At 49.9% G+C, this 21,704-nt stretch overlaps 1 protein-coding gene across 2 annotated transcripts; it reads right to left on the bottom strand.

Annotated features, from left to right (window-relative positions):
* Positions 1-799: 799 nt before the first annotated feature.
* LPO (lactoperoxidase) lies at positions 800-20,454 on the bottom strand. 2 transcript variants are annotated; one of them, XM_059669590.1, is made up of 14 exons: positions 19,832-20,454; positions 16,183-16,281; positions 15,812-15,889; positions 15,171-15,258; positions 13,592-13,752; positions 11,911-12,025; positions 11,311-11,440; positions 10,378-10,584; positions 8,809-9,133; positions 6,965-7,125; positions 4,308-4,560; positions 3,118-3,291; positions 2,227-2,464; positions 800-2,041 (listed from the first exon to the last, which is right to left on the bottom strand). In XM_059669590.1, exons 3-14 carry the CDS (start codon positions 15,885-15,887, stop codon positions 1,834-1,836), a joined length of 2,136 nt encoding a protein of 711 aa, XP_059525573.1. In that variant the 5' UTR covers positions 15,888-15,889; positions 16,183-16,281; positions 19,832-20,454; the 3' UTR covers positions 800-1,833. The 2 variants fall into 2 exon arrangements, with proteins under 2 accessions (XP_059525573.1, XP_059525572.1); XM_059669589.1 differs by lacking the exon at positions 16,183-16,281 and having other exon boundaries at positions 19,832-20,453.
* Between the last annotated feature and the right edge of the window lie 1,250 nt (positions 20,455-21,704).

Genomic DNA, 21,704 nt, shown 5'->3' with positions numbered 1-21,704 from the left:
TCCACACATGGGAGGCAGTCCGTGCTTAGAAGCCTAGGGGCCGGGCCAAACCGAGCAGACCCTCCTCCCTCACCTTCCACCCACATCTCCTGGAGAACAGGAATTGTGCCCACCAAGTTCTTATGCTCATTCATTGCTCTAGTAAGTATTTGCTACACACTCACTCTGTGTCAGGCATGTGTCAGGTGCTGGGGAATAGAGGAGACAAAACACCGTCCTGCAAGAAGTCAAGAGCAGAGGTGTGATGGGAAGGGACCTCTGGATCCTGAATCCCTGCAGCCGGCACAGTGGATCAGGGACCCTCACAGTAGACTCCTTCTCAGTCCTGGCTTTATGTGGCCAGAGCTGAGACAAGGGAAGGGTACTTCCCTACTGCCTGAAGCATGAACCCTATAATCTGAAAGACGGATTCCCACATTTAGGGAGGGGCACCCTCAACTGAAAGTGTGAGGATGCTAGAGCTAATGGACCCATAGGAGCCCCAGGCCACACCAGGACCTCATCGGAGCAGAATAAAACTTATCTTCAGTTCACTGATGATGAGTATGGTGCTCAGAGATGTGAAGGGGCTTCTCCGAGGCCTTGAAGAAGTCGGTACCAAGGCCAGGGCTGCAGCCCAGGTCTTCCGGCTTCTGGGCTGTTCCCACAAGATGGTTAAGTACCTCCCATCCATCCCCACCCCCATCCCACCAGGGAGGGCACCTGGAGGCCCTGGCTGGGCTGACCTTACCCAGAGAGTTAGTTATTTATTTTAAATGTATTTTTATTGAATTCAGAGAGGAAGGGAGAGGGAGAGATAGAAACATCAATGATGAGAGAGAATCATTGATCGGCTGCCTCCTGCACACCCCCTACTGGGGATCGAGCCCACAACCCAGTCATGTGCCCTTGACCCGGGACCCTTCAATCTGCAGGCTGATGCTCTATCCACTGAGCCAAACTGGCTGGGGTCAGGGGGTCATTTTAAAAGAATACATGAATATGTGTTGGCTAGCAGCACAAGGAATATTCTGGAAATATCCCTTTAGAGGCCTCCTAGGCTCCAAGGTCTACCCTAGAAGGGCCTCTGGAAGGGAAATTAACTCTAGATAGAGGGGGATCCAGGCTTGGCTTTCCTCCCCGATCCCTGACATTACCAGGCCTTCTCTCTTGCCTTGCTGTGGCCATGCTCCTTTTCCCGGGAGCCCCTTGCCTCCTCTTCTTAGAGAACTCTTTGAAATTCTACCAAACTAAGCCCTCTTTGCCCCCAGACCCATGCACACCTCTTAGTGATGAAACTGTAAACATCTAGTTACTTAATTGGCAGTGATTCCAAGGCCTGCCTTCCAGAAGGGAACAGTGTCGTTGCCAGCATCTTTAGTCAATCATCAGGCATTTATTGAGTGCTTACTGTGTACCAAGCACCTTGCTGGGTGGCACAGGAGACCCTCAGAAGCAGGTCAATTCCCTGGTTCAAGGAACTTACAATCTAGTTGAGAAGAAAGAGGAAAGATAAGATTGCAAAGGCCACAGCCTCGGCCAAGACTTATTCCAGGGAGAGGATAGGTGACATCTGGCAAGCTGGACTGGAAGGGCATCTCGGCAGGTCGACATCATGACAAACGAGGATCTCCCCAGGCAGAGGGGATGGGAGCGGTGGATTTCAAGTGGAAGAACTGGAACGGCCAAGGCTCTGGCCTTGGGCTTGCGTGGGGTGTGCATCTGTCAAGTGTAACAAGACCTGGCTGAAAAGAAGGGCTGGGACGGTGTGGAGGGCTCAGGGAGTGGTCATTGAACTTGCTTGAAATGGCATCACGGACCAAAGGGCGCGTTCCCGCACAGTGTGGACGGTCCCTAAATCCCCTCTGAGGCCCAGGGTGACAGGTCCAGCTTCTCAATGGCTGAGCAATCCACAAAGTCTTGGGGGTAGCTGTTGGCCTGGAACGGGTTTGGCGGGACTTTGGTGATGTGGGTGTTGTCACAGACAAGGCGTGAGAAGGACATTTTCTGCAGAGAGTCCCGCTGCTTCTCAGTGAAGACGCCAGGGTTCTCCCACCAGAACCTGCAGAAGCAGAAGCACAGTCTGTAGAGACCGCCCAGCTGTTGACCCTTCCATGCCCTCCGAAGGGGAAGGAAGGAGGTAAGGGGACCATGCTGAGGTCTGTGTGCGTCCTCACGCAGGAGGTGGGGACACCCACCTCGGGGAAGGGCCTGCCCTCCTCTGCCCTCCCACTGAGGTTCACTTACCTGTCGCCATCTCGGATCTGCTGGAACTGTTTCCCCAGGAGGCAGGCCAGGAGAGACCCCACCCGGCCCTTTTCTACCAGTGGCTCAGCAATGCCCCCAATCCAGATGTCAATGTTGCTAGGGGTCCCATAGAGATCCAGGAACTTCTTAGCCAGCATTTCGTTCTTCAGCACAGCACCCAGCTCTGCCAGTGTCTGGGGCTGCAAGAGGTCGCAGAAGCCTCTCCAGGAGTTATACCCTAGGCAGAGAGGGTGACGCTGTCTCCTCCCAGGGACTACTTGTCCAAAGCCTCCCTTACGGACATACCCACTCCAGTTCCATCCGCTCTGGAGAGTCTAGCTTTTGTGATGAGGTTCCATTGTTTGCTACCTGTGGTACGTCAGACTCAAGAGAGCTAGCAGGTTATGGGGGTCCAGACCCTATCCTAAGCACATATGGAAACTGTAGGACAAAGATGTTAAGTAACTTGCCTAAGGTCACGTAACTCGAACTGGCACAGGTGGAATTTGAATCCAGGTAGTCTGGCTCTTAATTATAACATTAAATGGCCTCCCCTTGGTCTAAAAGAAGGCCCCATAGTCTTCAATTTCTCTCTGTTCTCTTTTTCTAATTTTTTTTTTCCTGGGCTTTCAAACTGGTTTTACAAGTCATTTGGTGATCTCTTTTTCATTTGAGGATCTCCAAACTGGTACCAGATATGTTACCATTGTTTCTACATTAGGGAGAATGGGAGATGCCATTTCACAGATGAGCAAATGAGTCTTAAAAATCGGTATCTCTGCCTGCTCTTTTAGAATTGATCAGATCCTCAGGATGACAGATGAGAGTCCTCTAGAACCCCAGAAAGTAGCTTCATGTTCCCCAGGCCAGGTCAGACCCAGGCCCACTCACCAGGCATCCCGTGGTCCCGGCCACGCTGTATGTTAATGGCAGCCAGGTCAAAGCCATGGATCTTGTGAGTGGGCTGGAAAAGCTTGTTGCGCAGCTCTCCCGTCATCATTTTATTCTGCTTCATCAACTTGGACTTCTTGGCCAGTAGGCCCCGCACCAGAGGGTCAATTCCACCTGCAAGGAACCTGGGGATGAGGGGAGGGTGGGGACATCTTCCACTACTGCTCCCTCCCTCCACCAGACATTTTCTCTCAGGTTGAAGTAGGGCCAACTGAACTTCTCAGGCTACCAGTGGGGAGAGAAGAGCACAGTGCAGCCTGCAGGGTGCGCTGTTGCGCTGGGGGAGGGGGCAGTCCAGACAGCCTGCTTTGGGGTGGAAGAAAGGGCCATTCGTGAAATAATAGCATGAAGATAAGATACAGAAAAAAATTTTTTAAACCCTCACCCAAGAATATGTTTTTCATTGATTCTAGACAGAGAGGGAGAGAAAGAGAAACATTGATGTGAGAGAGAAATATCGGTCGGTGCCTCATACACGCAACCCGACTGGATGTATCGAACTCGAAACCTGAGTATGTGCCCTGACCAGGTATTGAACCCACGACCCTTGGATGCATGGGATGATGCTCTAACAGAACACTGGCCAGGGCAAGCTTCAGGATTTTTTCCAAACTCCAGTTCAGAGAGTTGGCTCCTTCTCCTTCCATATGTCCCCTTAAGGAATGGTGCTCCATAGGAAAAGGTAGCAGAAATCTATAGAAAAATGGCCCTGACTTGGCACTTAATAGAGGTGGAAAACCCTAGAGGGGGGCAGAGAAGAGCAATTTACTTACCAAACCCATCAATTTTTTCTACAGAGATGAGGGAAGCCCAACACAGGGAAAGGAGGTAGGAAAAACCTGGCACCTTAAAGGCCAGATGAGGAAAGAATAATAACTAGAATTTATTGACCACCTCCTGTGTGTCAGGAACTGTTGCTGGGTGCTCTACTCGAATATTTCAAAGTGTTTTTATACCCTAGCAAGATAGGTACTATTATTGTCCACATTTTACAACTGAGGCCCAATGAGGAGAATTCCCTTTCCCAACGTCATACAGAAAGTGCCTGGAGTCTGACTTCCAAGCCAGGTTTCCTTAAAAGCAGGCTGCAGGGTGAGACAGCCAGGTGGCAGCTGGCTGGATGGGCTTACCGTCTTTGACCATCCTCCAGCTGTTGAAGAAGAGGGTGTGCAAGGGGAGCTCTGGTTCTGGACCCCATGGCTGATAGTTCTCGTCCAGGCGGGACACAGTGGAGGGAACCTCCAAGTGGCCGAAGCGGAAAGCAAAGGTGAAGACATTGGAAATTCGAGGGTCCACAGATTTATTGTAGCCTCTGTAAGGAGGGATCCACTTCTCCATCTCCACACCTAGCACAATGGGGAGGTAGTCCCTAAAGGTGATGATCTGGAAGGAGCAACAAATCATGAGGAAAGGGTGTGAGAAATGCTGCACCATGGAGAGATCAGTTTCTGAAAACAATGAACTAACATAAATTATTTTTTCAAAAAATAGAAAATCTGGCCACCACATGACACAATAATTATATTAATGTTTAGCCTTTCTAAAATTTGTCGATACAATATACATTTTACATAGTTGTAATCCTAGAGAATGCAAACTTTTGCATTTGGCTTTTTCACTTCACATTTATCACATTTCTACCCAACTCACGATGATATAACTACATGTGTATAATATTCTATTGCACTCACGGGTCCTTCACTCTTTTACTCTTAGGTTGTTTCCAATTTGTTCAGCAGCACAGACTTTGTGGAGGGCATCCTTGGAGCAGGCGGCCTGCTCCTCGGGCTATGGGGAGCAGCAGGAGACAGAATCCTGCTTTAGGCCACAGTGGACTGGCCCAGTTTGATGCCACTTGATCTGAAGGGACAGGGGCGGGCGGGGGGCGGGGGGCGGCGGACATATGGGTTTTCATTTTCTACCATGTGCAGAAAAGCAGAGAAAACCCATCCGCAGAGAGAGTGGGGAACAAAGAAGTGGAAAGGGGAGCAGAGAGGAGAGAGGGACAGAGTGAGAGTAGCTGCTTTCATTCCAGATGGGTTCCCGTCTCTGGCTCTAACCCTAACTGAGGCCCAACTATACTCCCTTTCCTGGAGCTCCAGGAGAAACCCTTATCAGCTCCCACTTGACACCTGCATAGGATTAAACCAGTCTTGAACATTGCACTAGCCTGAGTGGGTTTCTTTTTCTTGTTGTCCAAAAAGCCTTACTGTGGACGGAATTGTGTCCCCCTGAAATTCACATGTTGAAGCTCTGACCCCTACTGTGTTTGGAGATTGGGCCTGTAAAGAGGTAACTAAGGTTAAATGAGGTCATAAGGGTGGGGCCCTAAACCAATAGGACCACCGTCCTTATAAGAAGAGGGAGAGACACCAGGTTGGTGCATGCTCAGAGGAAAGACCATGTGAGGGCACAGAGGAAACGCAGCCATCTTGCAAGCCAGGGAAAGAGGCCTCATGAGAAACCAAGCCTGCTAACACCTTGATTTTCCAGCCTCCAGAACTGTGAGAAAATAAATTCCTGGAAGCCTGCATAAACGAATACAAGCCTAAACTCAGATAATGTTTAGGTAGATAGTTTTCATTCTTTGGATAATTTCCTACAAATATCTTCAGCAGGATGAACCTCAAGGAAATTATACTAAATGTAAAAAGCCAGTCTCAAAAGGATTCATACTGCATGATTTCATTCATGTAACATTCATGAAATAACATAACTGTAGAGATGGAGAACAGGTTAGTGGCTGCCAAGGGTTAGGGCAGTGGTTCTCAACCTTCTGGTCCTTTAAATACAATTCCTTATGTTGTGACCCAACCGTAATATTATTTTTGTTGCTACTTCATAACTGTAATGCTGCTACTGTTATGAATCGTAATGTAAATATCTGATATGCAGGGTGGTCTTAGGCGACCCCTGTGAAAGGGTCGTTCGACTGCCAAAGGGGTCGCGACCCACAGGTTGAGAACCACTGGGTTAGGGGTATGGCAAGGGGAGGGTGGATGTGACTATTAAGGGTATCGTAAGGGAGTTTTGTGGTTATGGTGGAGTTAAGCATCTTTATTGTGGTGGTGGTTATATGAACCGACATATGTGATAAAATTGCATGGAGCTACACACACCCGCACACGCATACGTGCATGCATGACTATATTTATAACTGGTAAGATCTGAATAAATGCTATGATTTGTATCATGTTAACTCCCTGCTTTTGATATCGTACCATAGTTATACATAATCTTGGCATTGGAGGAGGCTGGGTGCATGTACATTTTTTTTTTTACAACTTCTTGAGAATCAACAACTATTTCAAAATTTTTATTTTGAAAATACGTACATGATTAATATCAACATTATCAAGCTTTCTGAGTCTTTTCTAGTTAGTCAATCAGCCAGTCAACAAGAACAATTGACTATGCTATGACATGTGGCTTAGGTGCAGAGTGTTGAAAAAAAAAGATAATCTAAATGAAGAACCAAAATAACTGCTATGTACCAATTCCAGGAGCAATGGAACCTACAGTCCCCTGTAGGCACCAGCCCGGAGGCATACTGAGTGACCAACATGAATGACTGTCGAATACTCTAGATCCGGAGATCATCTGGGGGAAGAGAAGTTGAAGAAACAAAAGGGAGGACTTGGAAGACTGACCGAGACAATTGGCAAGAAGCAGCGGAGGAGAAGATGGGGAAATGGAGGCGTGACAAGCAGAGGAGGTAGCCTGAGTGTGGCAGTGAGCAGAGGGAAGAGCCAGGAGGGCCTGTGAGGAAGGTGCTGGGACTCTGTACCTGCACGAAGGCCCCCAGGATTTTCCGGGCTTCCTGGTAGAGCTTCTCTCCATCCCACTGAGGATTGAGCCTCCTCAGCTCCCGGGCCAGCCGGTTGTGCTCTCGGAGAAAGAGGGTGTGGGACGCGGCCAGCAGGATATGCTCCGAGGCTCGGGAATCCCCTGAAAGCCCAGAAGGCAGGAAGGTGGGTTCCCCCTGAGCAGCCCCAGAACCCAGTGACCTGTACAAAAACATAAATGATGGTGCCCCCGGAGACCTCTCCTAAGCCCCTGCTTGCAGTTAACTTAAGGGAAGTCCGGTGGAGAGAGGGCAGGGTGGGGATCCATAGGGTTGAACCTCGGCTACACACACACACACACACACACACACACACACACACACACACACACATTGTTTAGGTGTGGCTAAAAGCGGGGGGTGGAGGGGGGCTTTTTACTGTGTGAAGCAACTTTGAGGGTTTTAGGAATGTGAGTTTGAGGGCAGGAGCCTGAGAGGAGGCTCAACTCCTCTGTGTGGTAAAGGAAGAAGAATGTGGGATGGGGGCTACCAAGAGGGAGGAGGAACAGGACGGGGGTCCGGTAAATGGTAAAAGACCAGATGTTTCACAAGGGGGCTGCTCCGTGTGTCCTCTGATTGTCAGGAAAGTCTGTTGAATTCACAAATGCTTGGTCTTAGTGGGTATTTTTGTGGAAAACAGGAAGGGGCTCGGTTTTGTGTCTGGATTGATAAGAGATACGTGTGGACCCAGAATCTAAGAGATCTACGAAGAAATCTCTGCCATGCCAGGGTGGGCAGGGGGTTTGTCCTGGGAGAGTGAGGTTTTGGCAAAGGGAAGGCCTCCAGACGCCAAAGACAGAGAGGACCAGGAGGGCATGAGTCTCTGAATGAACAGAATTGGGGGGGGGAGGGGGGCTTTGGTGTGCACAGGCTATCTGGAGTGAGGGCTTTGTGCCAAGCTCATAAAACCATAAAAATATACATTCCTCTTAATCTAGAACTTCCTCCTCTAGGAAGTTATCTTAATAAAATTATTCAAATGAGCACAAAAATTCATCAACAAGGATGTTCATTACCTAAAAACAACAACAAAAATCACAGAAAAACCAGAAATGACTTAACTGTCTCCAAGGAAGGTTGATAAAATAAATTATGGGCCGAAACCGGTTTGGCTCAGTGGATGGAGCGTCGGCCTGTGGACTGAAAGGTCCCAGGTTCGATTCCGGTCAAGGGCATGTACCTTGGTTGCGGGCACATCCCCAGTGGGAGTGTGCAGGAGGCAGCTGATCAATGTTTCTCTCTCATCAATGTTTCTAACTCTCTATCTCTCTCCGTTCCTCTCTGTAAAAAATCAATAAAATATATTTTTAAAAAAATAAATAAATAAATTATTGTGGTATGCCATGGAATACCAGGCAGCCATTAAAAATCATGTTGCAGAAGAATATTTAAGATGAAATATTAAGTGCAGACACCAGGTTATAGAGCATTACTGTATGACACTGGTTATGTAAAATGATGTAGAACTATAGCTATGATAGAAAAAAAAAACAGAAAGATAGGCATTTAAATGTTAACAATGGTTTTCTGTGGGTGGTGGAATTTTGTTGATTTTCTTATTTCCTTTGTCCTTATCTGGACTCCCTTAAATTTTTTTTACAGTGAACACATGTTCTTAGATTTTGTATTCATCTGGGCCCGGCTGCCAGGCTTGGTGTGCATTTTTCCAGAAGATGATGAGAGGAAGCCATGGAAAAGCTGCCTGGAGTCCTCGTGAGGTTTCTCTGGCCCCCCTCTGCCCTCCCTCCCCCTGTCCTGGGGCCCCTCTCATTCCATCCTAGACTCACCCGTCAGGAAGCAGGGCACGCCGGCAGTGGTGTTGATGAACTCACAGGGGCTTGGCTTCTTTTTGTCAAAGGGCAAGTAGGCCAGCCCGTGGTCCCAGACCTCCTGGTTGACAGCCATGAGGCCCAGCGGGCTGCTGAGGTTGCGGAGGCGGCTGGCCAGGCCGGGCTCGGGGCCGTACACTAAGCTGGCGTCCAGGAAGGAGGTCAGAGCGTTGATCTGCTCTCGGGCCAGGGTCTGGTAAGGCGGAGCGGGGCAGACAAACCCCGCTCTGAAGAAAGGCATGCACTTCCCCTGAGTCCTCACCTTGGGGTCATCGTGCGGGAGCTGCAGAGAGATTGCGGGTGGGAGACTGGGCAGAGCTGGTCCAGCCGGCTCAGGCAACCTCTCGCCTGGGCAGATCTGGATGAATCTGACAAAGGTGCTGATGGTACCTGAGTATCAGACACTAACTCTAGACACCTCCTGCTGCTGCTTACACACCCTGGGCCCACAGCCCTGAAGCTCATTACATCCTGCTGTGTAAAAGGGCTGAGGGGAATCCTTCAACCTTTCAGAGACAGGGCTTCACATTTTTGGTGGAGAGAGTCCTAAGATCCCGGACAGGGAAGCAGGGCATGAGAAAGGAACGGGTTCGTTCATCACTGCTACCAACAGCAGCTACCATGTATGTATTTTGTAACTACCGTGTGCGAGGCATTTTGCATACTTTCTACTTTGGGTCTTCATAGAACCCCGTAAGGTAGCTAATTCAGGCCCATTTACAGGTGAGAAAACTGAGGCTCAGAAAGGTTAAGTACCTTGCCCCAAAACTTACAGACTTGAAGAGAAACAGGTGAGATTCAGGTCCAGATTGGCCTCACTCCGCAGCTCAGGTTCTTTACATCATGCCACCTAGCCTTGATTTGTTTGTTGTTTGAGCGAAAAGAATCACTCCCTAACCCTAAAATCCATGAATAGGAAGAAAAGGGGCACCACTGCAAGTCCCTCTCCCTTCCTGCTGGAAATCCCCACAATTTCTGATCCCTCCATCAAGTTTTAGCTTTTGGGGGGAGTAGCCTTCCTGAACCTCAAGATGACATATCACAGCAGAGTTCCACAAACTTTACTGTGCGTAAAAGGAATCTCCTGGGGATCCTGGTGAATTGCAGGTTCTGTTCCCCAATGCCTGGGGTGAGGCTTGAGATTTTACATTTCTCCCATGTCCCTGTGTGGTGCCAATGCTGCTGGTTGGGGACGTAGACAGTCCTCCCCAGAGCTTCCTGATTGTATCATTAGAGGCTGCTTGTCCATTTCCCACACGGGCCCTTTTTCCTTGAGGGACAGTGTCTTATTTGCCCTTGAATCTCCAGCACATAGTGCACTGCCTGGCACGAAGTAAATGATTAATGTCTATCTACTGAATAAATGGATGAGTGAATGAATGGACCTGTGAGACCCGGGAAGCGGTCAAATCAGCATTCGAGTATGCAAATTCAAAATCTACTTAGAGAGCCTGGCTGATGGGCCGGAAATGACGGGCCAATCAGGAAGGCAAGGACTTGTCAGGGACGCGCAGCGGCAGGGCCTACCACGATGGGGAAGCAGTTGTCTCCCTGGAGACAGTACTTGTCGCACTGCGCTTTGGAGTACTCGCTGCTCCCCAGCTCAGTGTCGGGGGCAAAATCCAGGTCGTGGTCCACAATTTGACCCCACTGCATGAAGAGCAGGGACGTGTTTTGGTCCAGAACATCCTCCTCATTCAGGTAGCTGGCAATCTGGTTGGATACCTCACGGGCCTGCGGGAGGGGAAGGGAGGGGAGGGAGGGTTGGAGGAAAAAGTGCTTTGAGGATCCGGATTGAGCTGCAGTTTTTTGAGTTCCTACGATTAAATAAGGAGCACTTATTTAATCCTCATGGCAAGCTTGTGAGGTATGTGGCATTCCCCCCATTTTGTAGATGAAACTGGGTCCTAGAGAGGTGAGGTCAATTCTCCAAGGTCAGCCACAAAGGGACAGGGATGGGATTAAACACAGGCCTGTGTGACTTGATGGCTTCCAAGGCTAATGCCCTTTCCACTAGGGAGAAGGAAAACAAAGGCGGCTGCCTCTGAAGCGCCAGGTGTCGGGGAGGGGCTCAGGGGAGGGGCTGCCAACTCAGATGAGGCCAAGGGAGAGGACCTCCAGGCAAACAACAGCTGATGCACCCCGGGGGCCGGGGCAGCGAAAGCATAAGCAGGATGGGGTAGGGAGGCCATCTGCCTAGGAGGCCCCAGGGTATCTGGCCCGTGGGCAACCGGGATGGGACAGCCACGTGGCTAGGCTCCGGGCTCCGCGCTCTGCTGCCCTCTCGTGGCAGCTGAGGAACATCGCCCGGCAGCGAGTCCTAACGTCCATCTCTCCCGCTGCGGCCCCACCGCGCGCCCGCTGTCTCCCACCTATTTCTTCTTCTTCCTTGTTTTATGGGTGGGGAGCGCATCTGCTCCCCTCTGACTCCCACCCTTCACCCTCCTGCTGGGGCCTCACCAGCGGGATCCGGAAGCCGTTCCGGGTCTTCCCCGGCGTCCACCCGAAGGGCAGGGAGAGCCCGTCCTCGTACTCCGCGGGCAGCCAGCGCGCCAGCGCCCTGTTGGCAGCGCCCAGCGCGGGGTTCCTCCTAAAACCGCAGGACCCGCCCTCAGCCGCGGTCGGTCCACTCCGGGGTTTGCTTCTCGCAAACCCCTCGGGGATCCCATGAGGAAGGACCGGGAGCCTCCGCCGAGGGAAAGGGGGTGCGGAGGAGGCGCCTCTCAAACGGGGTGGGGGTGGGGGTTCGGAACTACCCCCACCCCCTGAAGGCGCGGGGCTCCTATGCCCTGGGGAAGGGTGCTGCCTCCAGTGGGATCAGGTGGTCTCTTTAGAAGATGGGAGTTAGGAGACGTTTCCAACAGAATAGACTCCAGTGGCACCCCAAGTTTAGGAGGGTAAGGCAGTGGCTGGGCCTGGAATGCCCAAGGGGCAAAGCCCCTGGCTGGGCTAGACTGGGCTGGGCGGGTGGGCAGGGGGAGGCGGGTGGGCTGGGTGAGGCGGGTGGGCTGGCTGTGGTGGTAGGAGGGCATGTCCCCCGTAGCTCCCAAGCCCACTCACTGGTTATTGCAGTCTCCTGTAAGGGTGCGGTAGGAGCTGTTGTCGCATATCACTTCAGGAACAGGGGCCCCACAGCCCACCTCCCAGGAGAGTGCAGTCAAGTCCAGGCTGGGGTCTGAAACAGAAGGGACGCCCAAGGGGCTGAGTTATTTCTCCACTCAGGAGCACTGGGGGAGGCAGGAAAGGGAAACCAGGGGTGAACGTGCACTTTTTGGAATACATTCTATGTTCTAAGCAAGCATTCCGAGGTGGTCTCTCATCTAATCCTGAGAATTCACTAAGGTAAGGATTTAAATCCCCATTTTACAGAGAAGAAACTGACCATAGTGCTCAGAGACTTGCCCCAGGCCACACAGATAGTAACTGCCGAGTCCCCAGAATTGTTTGTTAGTAATTCTTTGCAAGGTCATTTGAATTGAAGATCTTTCTTTTAGAATAGAAATACCCCAGAGAGGCTAAGCACAAGTTAGTATGAGTTAGTTTGATAAGACTGCTTTTTTTTCTAAAGCAGCGGTTCTCAAGTTGTGGGTCGCGACCCCTTTGGCGGCCGAACGACCCTTTCACAGGGGTCGCCTAAGACCATCCTGCCTATCAGATATTTACATCACGATTCATAACAGTAGCAACATGACAGTGATGAAGTAGCAACGAAAATAATTTTATGGTTGGGTCACAACGTGAGGAACTGTATTTAAAGGGCCAGAAGGTTGAGAACCGCTGTAATAAAGCTTCTCTGACATCTACAGTAGTGAGCAAGCAGGAATGTAGATAGGAAGGACGTTGGGGAGGAACAGGTCATTTTTGAGTGAGGCGCCCTGTGGTCTTGGGAGCAGTAACACAGTGGGCGGGAGGGTAGGCATCAGCGGCCTCCATGTGGGCACAGCATGGAGAGAGAGCCAACCTCCTCGTGCAGCCTGGGGTCCGTCCCAGCGACTACAGTGAAAGACAGGAGAGGGAATCTGGCCCAAGGGACTTCTTCTCGGGGACCAGCTGTGACAGTTTGCAGAGACCGGGGTTCAACCCCCAGCCCATTTGAGTCTCAGAGTCCAAAGGGCTCCCTATTTCTCCTCACCTTGTCCCGGTTTCCTTCTTTGGGAACTTGGGGATCTGCCCAAGTCCTAGGCCGTGTATCTTTCCTCACTGGATGTCAGAACCTAACCCCTTCCTCCATGACTCTCCATGAGCTGTGACACTGGGCAGGGGTGGGGGCGGAGGAACTCAGGATCGATCCGTCAGCTCATTGTTCCAGCTCCACGTTACCCGGAGCAAGTTGGAAATCTCATCTCCTGTAAATGCCCCAGACACAGGTGGCTTAAATGTCCCCTTCACAGGCGGAAAGTGGCGACACTGTGGTTTGGAACAGGGAGCCCGTGTTCACTGATGTTAGTACTTCCTCTGGATGAGAGGCCTCATAGATGGTATACCGAGAGCACGCATGTCCCCTCACTTGGAGTTGACAGTGTGGCCTCCTGGGCTCTGAGTTCCTTTCTCTGCCAAAAAAGAGCATTGGCCTCACTGTCCTCTGAGCCCCCCCTTGCTCTGCAATTCTGAGAAGGGAGAGACAGGAGTTTTTCTCTGAGGAATGGCTCTTCAGAGGGAACGCAACTGTTGGTGCCTTCTGCTCTCTCCTGAGAGGAGACCACCCCTTCCTGCCCTCGGCGGGCTAGTGGGTTTTCTGTACCTGTGACATTGGTGGAGGTCGCTTTCTGCCTCAGTCTCTTTAGGGACTCCTCCCACACCTGCCCGTTGCGGATGGCTGTGCGCGTCCGGCCCTTGGCATGCTTGAGGTACTCTGAGAGCTGTCGGGTGGTGGCCGCCTTATTGCTCATGGAAGTCTTCAGCCTACAGTGAAGAGCAACGGGGGGAGTCACGACCGGCCCCCTGGGCCCTGGCCTGTAGAAGGCGTGTGAGGTGGTGCGTGTATGGGGAGGCCACGGAGGGAGTGCTTTCAGGATCTTTGCTCCGCTCTCTTCTGATGCCTCTGGAAGAGCTATTCTGGGAGGAGGAAGCTGCCGTGTGCCTTTAAGCTTTGTCAGGTCTGGCTCCGAGAGAGGAACAGCAGATGGACTGAGTGCTGCCTGGGTTAGAACCAGAGGGTTGCGGCTGTGCTGGCTGTGGCAGAATCGATTGGGGAACCTTAAAAACACCGTAGTCCCAGGACATACAGATTCTGACTGAGGACCCCAGACATGGACCTAGCATCTCACGGAGGCTTGTGGGCGGAGAATTCTAGAAATGGCATGCCCAGGAGAGCATTCTTAATCACCTGTGGCCCTAGAGTTGGTGTGGAGTTTGTTTAGATGTGGGCCTAGCACCCAGCCTCTTGCTGGCCATTTCTTGGGCCAGATGTTAAGCCTTTTTATTCCTTAATTTCCCATGTGTAAAATGAGAAGCCCAAACCCTTTTACTAAGAAGCTTGTGATGGTACAGAGATGACCAAGGCAAGGTGGTGTCCGAAAAGTCCCTTCATGAGGACACTCTCCCCTTCCCTGTGCCTCAGTCTCCTCATGCATGAGCTGAAGGGGTTCTCTGAGGTCATCTGCAATATTGGAAGAGGCTCGAATTCACACAGAAGACAACGCTGCTTTAGGGGTACAATTCACTGGCTGAACACCTGGCCTGTCACTATTAACTCTATTTCCAGTGTGAGGGGACACGGGGTCTCAGCCTGAGGGGTTATGTGGGCATGTGGGCCAAGCATAGGGACTGTGATAACCAGGCTCTAATCACCAGGCCTATCCCCTTCCAGCCTCCCCAACCTTCATAAGAAGGAACCCTAACCTCTTTCCTGCCCCAGGACCTTTGCCTGTGCTGTTCCAGTCTCTGGAATGCCATCCCTCTGCCTCTCCACAGGGCTAGCTCCTTCTCATCCTCCATCTGGCTTCCCTGACTCCTATACCTGCAGTAGCAACCATTGCTGTGTTGATGCCTTCATTCCATTGCCAGTCATGATTACTGGATTGTCGATGTGCTTGTGTAACAAGCTGTTTCAATGTGATTCTTTACATCTTCATGAGGTCCCCAAGTCCAAGAGCTAATGAATGAGGACAAGTTCTAAACAGGCTGGTCATCCTATGCATGACTTGCATGGGAGGTGATGAACACTGACTTTGTGGCTTTTATTCAATCCCCAGCTTGGGGCGATAAGAGGATTGACATTAAGGAGGGGGAGAGAATTTTCATTTGAAGACAGTTGCTGAAATACTAGGCGTTTCCCTCCCCTACCACCATGGAAACCTTCCTCTTTGTGTCTCAAATACCTGGTCCGGGAATCCAGGAAGGCCTTGTTGACTTGGACCTTGACCTGACTCACAACATAAGACATGGTAGCAGTCTTGGTGGCCTGTTCTTGGAGGGGAAGAAACAAGCAGAAGGTATCAGATGCCACTCCTGGGAGATGCCCTCTGCTTCTGTCCCTCTTTCTCATCCTCCCCCCCCCCCCCCCCACACACACAGTCCCTCAAATCTGAGCAAGCAGAAGATCAAGATTAGGAAACTTTCTGGTACCAATAATTAACCAATCAGATGCAACCTTATGTGATGTGACCAATAAGATGCAACTCTATTATATGACCTATGTATTTATGGTTCAAGACAGGGCGTTCACCCCTGACAGCTATTGTTGTGTTGACTGACCGTTGTCATTTTTTTAATTTGACAATCTAAGGGAAAAGAGGTCAGTGCCCTAAATAGTATGGTATTGCATGTGTTAAAAATTCTTGCGGCACCACGGCTGAAAATTACTGCTCTGGAGTCTTCAGAGGAGCATCCTGCTGGCACCTTGAGTTTGGATTTCTAACCTCCCAAACTGTAGGAAAATAGCTTGCTGTTGTCTTAAGCCAACCAGTTTGTGGTCCTTTGCTGCAGTAGCCCCAGGAAGACAATACAGGGAGGCACTTACCACTTGTGGCAGATGCTGCAGCATGGAGCAAGGCCAGGGAAGCTAGGAGGCCTGGGACACAGAGAAGGGCCCGCATCGCTGAAACAAGACACAGATCATGGTGTGAGCCTTGTCAAGACCCCAGAAAGGGGATGGTAAAGCAGAGAATCCCCAGGGACAGCAGACACCCTAATATTGGAACAGAGAAGGGGGAGCTATAGTAACAGCATCTACCGTATGTGCAGGCCCATGCCAGGTGCTCGAATGAGGCAGTGGGAGGGAAAGAACTCAGCTTTGGTGTCTGGAGATCCTGAGTTGTAGTTCTGCATTTGCTCTAAGTAGCTCTATGACACTGGGCAGGTTACTTCATTTAATATCTCTGGGCCACTGACCTGCCAAGTGAGGAGGGTTGGACCAAGTGATGCAGGACTTTTTATCGTGTCCTGACAGCCAGTGACTGAGATCCTGTACCCGTCTTGCCACCTACCTGTCTCCAAGAGAAATGCTGTTACCAGACCTGGAACATGTCTGTGGGTTCCTTCCCTCTTTCCCCTCAGGATGTATTGCTCCTTGCAAGCCATCCTCTGGCCCAACACCGGGAAGTATGCCCTAGAAGCAGACACTCAGCAATTCCCTTCAGAACTAGCAGGGGCTTCACTTCCCTCAGAAAGCCAATTTGATGGGAACACCGGAATGAAAGTTGTGGCAAAGCTCAGACTCCTCTGAGCTCATAGCTGTGTCCCAGGTGGCCTGGAGAGATTCCAGCTCCTTTCATTATGAGCTTTAACTTGGAACCTGAATCATCAGGCTAAAACTTGTACAGCTTTGTTTGCTGATGGGGGCTTAGGGGCTTAGAGTGTTGGTTAGGTTTGGTGGAATAGACCTTAAACATCTTTTGAGGAGATTCTAGCTCCAACCTAGGGAGGTGTCCATATGCGGATGGAATGATCATGTGTTTAGACTATGTTCTTGGCAGGCCCTCTGCTTGCACAAGAGGGCATAATTCTCCCCTCAGTGTGTGTTCACTGGTGAACCCCAGAAACACGTCCAGGAGAACATTCTCAGATTGGCTGTCCCCTCCACACCTGCTCGAAGCTCCCGAAGAGGAATTATAGTTCAGGAGCTTTGCCTGAGAGACCACCAGGCAGCCTTCCAGACACTCTCTAGATAATAGCCCCTTGGACTAGGCCAGCCCAGAAAAGAAGAACTAACTGGTCATTTCAGCCTCTCAATCACTCCCTCAATCTTTCCTTATGCCATTTTATGGTCCCCCTAATAATTTTTGCCTTGTTATAAGCTAACTCTAGAAAAAAAATAACTCTGGCTAAGATTCTCTCTGGCAATTTGTTTTTGTTTTTCTTCTGAGAGGAGTTCTCAGAGGGCTTGACCCCTTGATGGGTTCCTGTCCTTATACCTATATGGACCCAAGTAGAACCAGAGTCTTCTTTGTGACTCAAGGAGACCATTGAGCCAGCAGAAACCTACCTTTGCAGCCAAACAAAGAGAATGGTTTTGGAGTAAAAGGTATCATCTATACTAATAAAAGGGTAATATGCTAATTGGACCAGGCATCATTCCAGATGTCCTTCCGGGCAAAGCCAGGGCCAGAGGGAAGCAGCCCAGATCCTGGCTGCCAGAGGTAAGCCAGTACCAGCAGCTGGGGGAAGGAAGGCCTACTCTTGCACAAATTTTCATGCATCAGGCCTCTAGTCTACACTAATAAAAGAGAAAAATGGTAATTGGCGTACGACGATACCCTTTTCATTGGCTAATCAGGGCTATATGCAAATTAACTGCCAACTAAGATTGGCAGTTAACTGCCAACTAAGATTGGCAGTTAACTGCCAACAAGATGGCGGTTAATTTGCATATGTAGGCACAATGCAGGGAGGCGAAAGGGAAAGCAGGAAGAAGCCCCCTACCACTGACAGTGATCGGAAACCCAGCCATCAGAAATACAAGCCCCCCAGCCATGATCAGAGAATCAGGTGCCTTTTCCGCCCTGGCCAGTGATAGCAGGAAGTAGGGGTGGAGCCAGCGATGGGAGCTGGGCACGGTCGAAGCTGGCAGTCCCAGGAGCTAGGGGTCCCTTGCCTGAGCCTAAAGCGAAGCCCACGATCACGGGGCTGCTGCAGCTGCGGGTCCCCGCTGCCCGGGCCGGACGCCTCAGCCAGAGGCATCAGGCCTGGGCAAGGGGCCAATCCTGCGATTGGAGGGTGATGGGGGTCAACACCTGAGGGCTCCCAGTATGTGAGAGGGGGCAGGCTGGGCTGAGGGACACTCCCCCCCCACACACACACCCAGTGCACGAATTTCGTGCACCGGGCCCCTAGTTTATATATAAATATATATAAGAGCCTAAGCGACTACTCAACTGCTTGACTGGTAGCTATGACACTCACTGACCACCAGGGGGCAAATGCTCAATGCAGGAGCTGCCCCTGATGGTCAGTGCCCTCCCACAATGGAAGCATCCCTCAGCTGCCCAACGGGTGCCAGAGTCGGGGCTCACGGCTGGCCACCACAGCCTGGAGACCACAGCAGAGCAGCAGCGAGCCTGCTGAGCGGAGGTGGCAGGCACAGCAAGGCCGGGATGAGCAGAAGCGGCAGGCAGGAGTGGCAGGCAGTGTTGGACTGCCGGTTTCAGCTCACATATCACTGTTTTCATGTCTGTTTCCCCTATCAGGCCATGAGCTCCTCAAGAGATATGTCTTATTTATTTGTTTCTCCAGCAGCCAAGCCTAGTGTCAGTACTTAATAGGTGTTGGGTCCATGCTGAACGAAATTCCTAGAGCAGAAAAGTTCAGCATCTGGATGGTGCAGTGGAAGAGGGTGGTGACTGTCCCTTAGCAGGCTTCTCACACCTTGATGAGCCTGTTAATCACCTGGGGATCATGTTAAATGCAGATTCTGACTTGGGGTCATAGAGGGGCCCAAGAGTTTGTACTTCTAACAAGCTCCCAGGTGGTGCCGTTGCTGCTGGCCTACAGACCACACTCTGAAAACTAAGGCCTTCCAGAGTCTGGTTCTCACACTTGCTGAGAGATTACCAAGGAGGCTGCAGGAAGACCTGAGAGAGGAAGGAGTCAGTGGGATCCTTTTTCATGAATTGTGAGAGCTCTGTTGAGGGAGGTGGATGAGTCGGTAGGAAAACCAACGAACACCCCCAAACACCCCCAAGAACGCTCTATTTGATCTTTTGAGCAGCTGCAGGATCAGGAGGAGAATGGAGTGGAGATAGCTCTTATCAAGCCGACTATAGCAGAAACAACCCTTTATCTCAGCCACCTAAGCTCATGAAAAGCAATGTGATTCAACCGCTTTTTCCTCCCCCAAATTAAACCGATCTAATATTGCTGCAATTCATACACTTGGTTAAGAGCCAGCTGTGCAGAGGGCATTGAAGACACCTGTGTCTAGACATTCAAGGTTAACCAGATATTCAGATCTGCTGTAGACATGAGATGCTGGAAACAAGATGAAGATCTGACAACCTTGGCTTAGGAAACCCTTTGAAACACTGCAAATTTTTCATATGATATCACACCAGCCTCAAAAATACCATATAGAGCAGCGGTTCTCAACCTGTGGGTCGCGACCCCTTTGGCTGTCGAATGACCCTTTCACAGGGGTCGCCTAAGACCATCCTGCATATCAGATATTTACATTACGATTCATAACAGTAGCAACATTGCAGTTATGAAGTAGCAACGAAAATAATTTTATGGTTGGGTCACAACATGAGGAACTGTATTTAAAGGGCCAGAAGGTTGAGAACCACTGACATAGAGCATTATTCTGTTATTATTTCCCCCCCAACTCTCTGTGTGCCCTGAACACCTGTCCTCCTTGCCCCTCACTGGACATAATCACATTCTCCCATACATCAAACAGGGATGACCTACCATAGTGGCTGCCAAATCTGGGACCAGAAAATGCCCAACAAGTCCAAATCCTGTACCAAGCTTTCTGAGAAGCCTTTAGGAAATGTCATCGTCAACTTTGCAGAAACCAGGAAAAATTAAAGTTAGTGATTCTTACCTGCCAAATGCCTTGGTCTCCTGTAGAAGCCAGGGGCGTTGCTCTGCTTAGAGGAGCTGGACTATTATAACTGCTACCAAGAATTTATTTCTGGGAAAGGCCCAGAAGGAAAGATTTGGAGGGGCTGCTGTGGCTTGGAGGAGAGGCTCAGGTTCAGCAGGAAACACCCTGTGACTCCAGGCAGATGCATGAGGAAACTGACGAATAGCAGGGATTGGCTGATGCAATATCACCGGCTCTGGGTGAAGCAGATCTTCTTCTTTCCACTTTCCAGGTTAAACACGTGGCCCTGATGCAGTCACAGAAGGCAAAACTCCAAACTTCGAGCAGGCTGTCCCTTGCAAGCCCCTAATGAGACCTCAATCACCCTTAAAACTAGAAACAAATAAATGGCTCCCTCCCCATTCACTTATTCCCTGCCGTTTGATCCCTTCCTTGCCTTTCACCCAACCCATGTGGAGGCCAATAGATTCATCTTTTGGTTTTAAAGTGATTAGAAAATGTTGACTTCTTCCTTTGGGGTTTAAAGTTTCAAAATACGGCTGCTTTTTGGCCACAAGAGAGGTGAGAAGAGGCCTGGACTTGACGTCAGGGCAGTGGTTAAGTCTCTGCCTCTGTCACTGCATGGCTCTGGCCAAGTCACTTCACCTTCTGATGCCTCATATTCTCTAGCTGCAAAACTGATGGTTGGTTTAGAGTCAGACGATTTTGATGGTTCTATGACTTCATGCCTGCCATAGGGTGGCCCATTAAAAAAACACCAATATCTGGGAGCTTATTGATTTAAAGCACAAGTATAATGTTATATACTATCTCTACCTCAATGACTTTGAAATGCCAAGTTCATTAGATCCATAGGAAGGAAACAGCAAGGATCCAAGAAAACAAAATTCCATGAAAGTTAATTTTACAAGCAGACAATTTAAAACATAAGCCTCTTTATAAAATTACACGTTAGGTTGAAAATCTCTGGAGTACTGTCAGGCATTCATCAACCCAAAACCAAATCCTTGTGTTTACCTTCCAAAAAGTGATATCCCCTTTCTCCAGCTGATGGATTGTAGGTAAAAGCTGCTCTCTTGTGATGAATGCAGACAAATGAGCTGGGCGTTTCCGAAAGAGGCAGCTGGCCCAGAAAGGTGAGTGAGGGACTTCAGGATTGTCTTGTTTTCTTTGAAAGACATTTCCACTCCTCAGTCAAGCATTGTTTTTCTTTTACCATTCCCTACATTTTGGAGCAAGCTTCTCAAGGCTCTTCCTTCCAGGTTAATGAAGCTGTGTCTTTATATGGATCTTGAGCTAGTTGGTTTTGAATGATTTCAAGAGCGAACTTCATTCTGGAAGATCCTATGGGATAATACTGCTTTCTTATGTGCAACGAACAGTGAGATACTGGAGTTAGGGTAACAGCCAGAGGCAGGTCTAACTGTCTCTTGGTCTCAGTCATGTTATAAGATATAGTATGTCCTAGGTTTATCCTTTTTTGTAATGGGCAGGGATGTGCCAGCGCCAGATCAGTATAGTTTTTCCTTTGTTTTGAGCATAAAACATACCTGGAAGCAGTCACAGTGGACATGTAATTGTCCTCTGGATAATTTGTATTTTCAGAGCTTTGCTGACATGTGTTGACATGTGTTAATGGACTTATCTCAATCTAGTTAGATGTCTCCCCATTAGGAAATGGCAAATTAGCCTGAGAAGTGGAGACTGGAAGACAGAAAGTCCAGTAAACAACTAAAACAGCCAATAGCTTCTCATCTATCAGCACAGAGATTTCAAGAAATGTTAGTAACAGCAGCAGTAGCAGCAGCAGGAAGTACCCAATGAAAATATAGTCCATCCCTGGCACATGGCAACACACACACACACACAC

The sequence above is a fragment of the Myotis daubentonii genome, chromosome 16 (genome assembly GCF_963259705.1).
Source record: "Myotis daubentonii chromosome 16, mMyoDau2.1, whole genome shotgun sequence".
NCBI classification, from domain to species: Eukaryota; Metazoa; Chordata; class Mammalia; order Chiroptera; family Vespertilionidae; genus Myotis; species Myotis daubentonii.
Note: the sequence above shows the minus strand (reverse complement) of the source record. Positions and strands in the feature narration are given on the sequence as shown.

What these genes read in the sequence shown, in the direction of transcription:
- LPO (XM_059669590.1), bottom strand. Translation starts at nt 15,887, where the DNA reads ATGCGGGCCCTTCTCTGTGTCCCAGGCCTCCTAGCTTCCCTGGCCTTG. An exon ending in TTCCTGGATTCCCGGACCAG is followed by an intron (nt 13,753 to 15,170) that starts GTATTTGAGACA and finishes TCTTCACTGTAG; the next exon opens with GCTGAAGACTTCCATGAGCA. An exon ending in GACCTCCACCAATGTCACAG is followed by an intron (nt 12,026 to 13,591) that starts GTACAGAAAACC and finishes CTTCTGTTTCAG; the next exon opens with ACCCCAGCCTGGACTTGACT.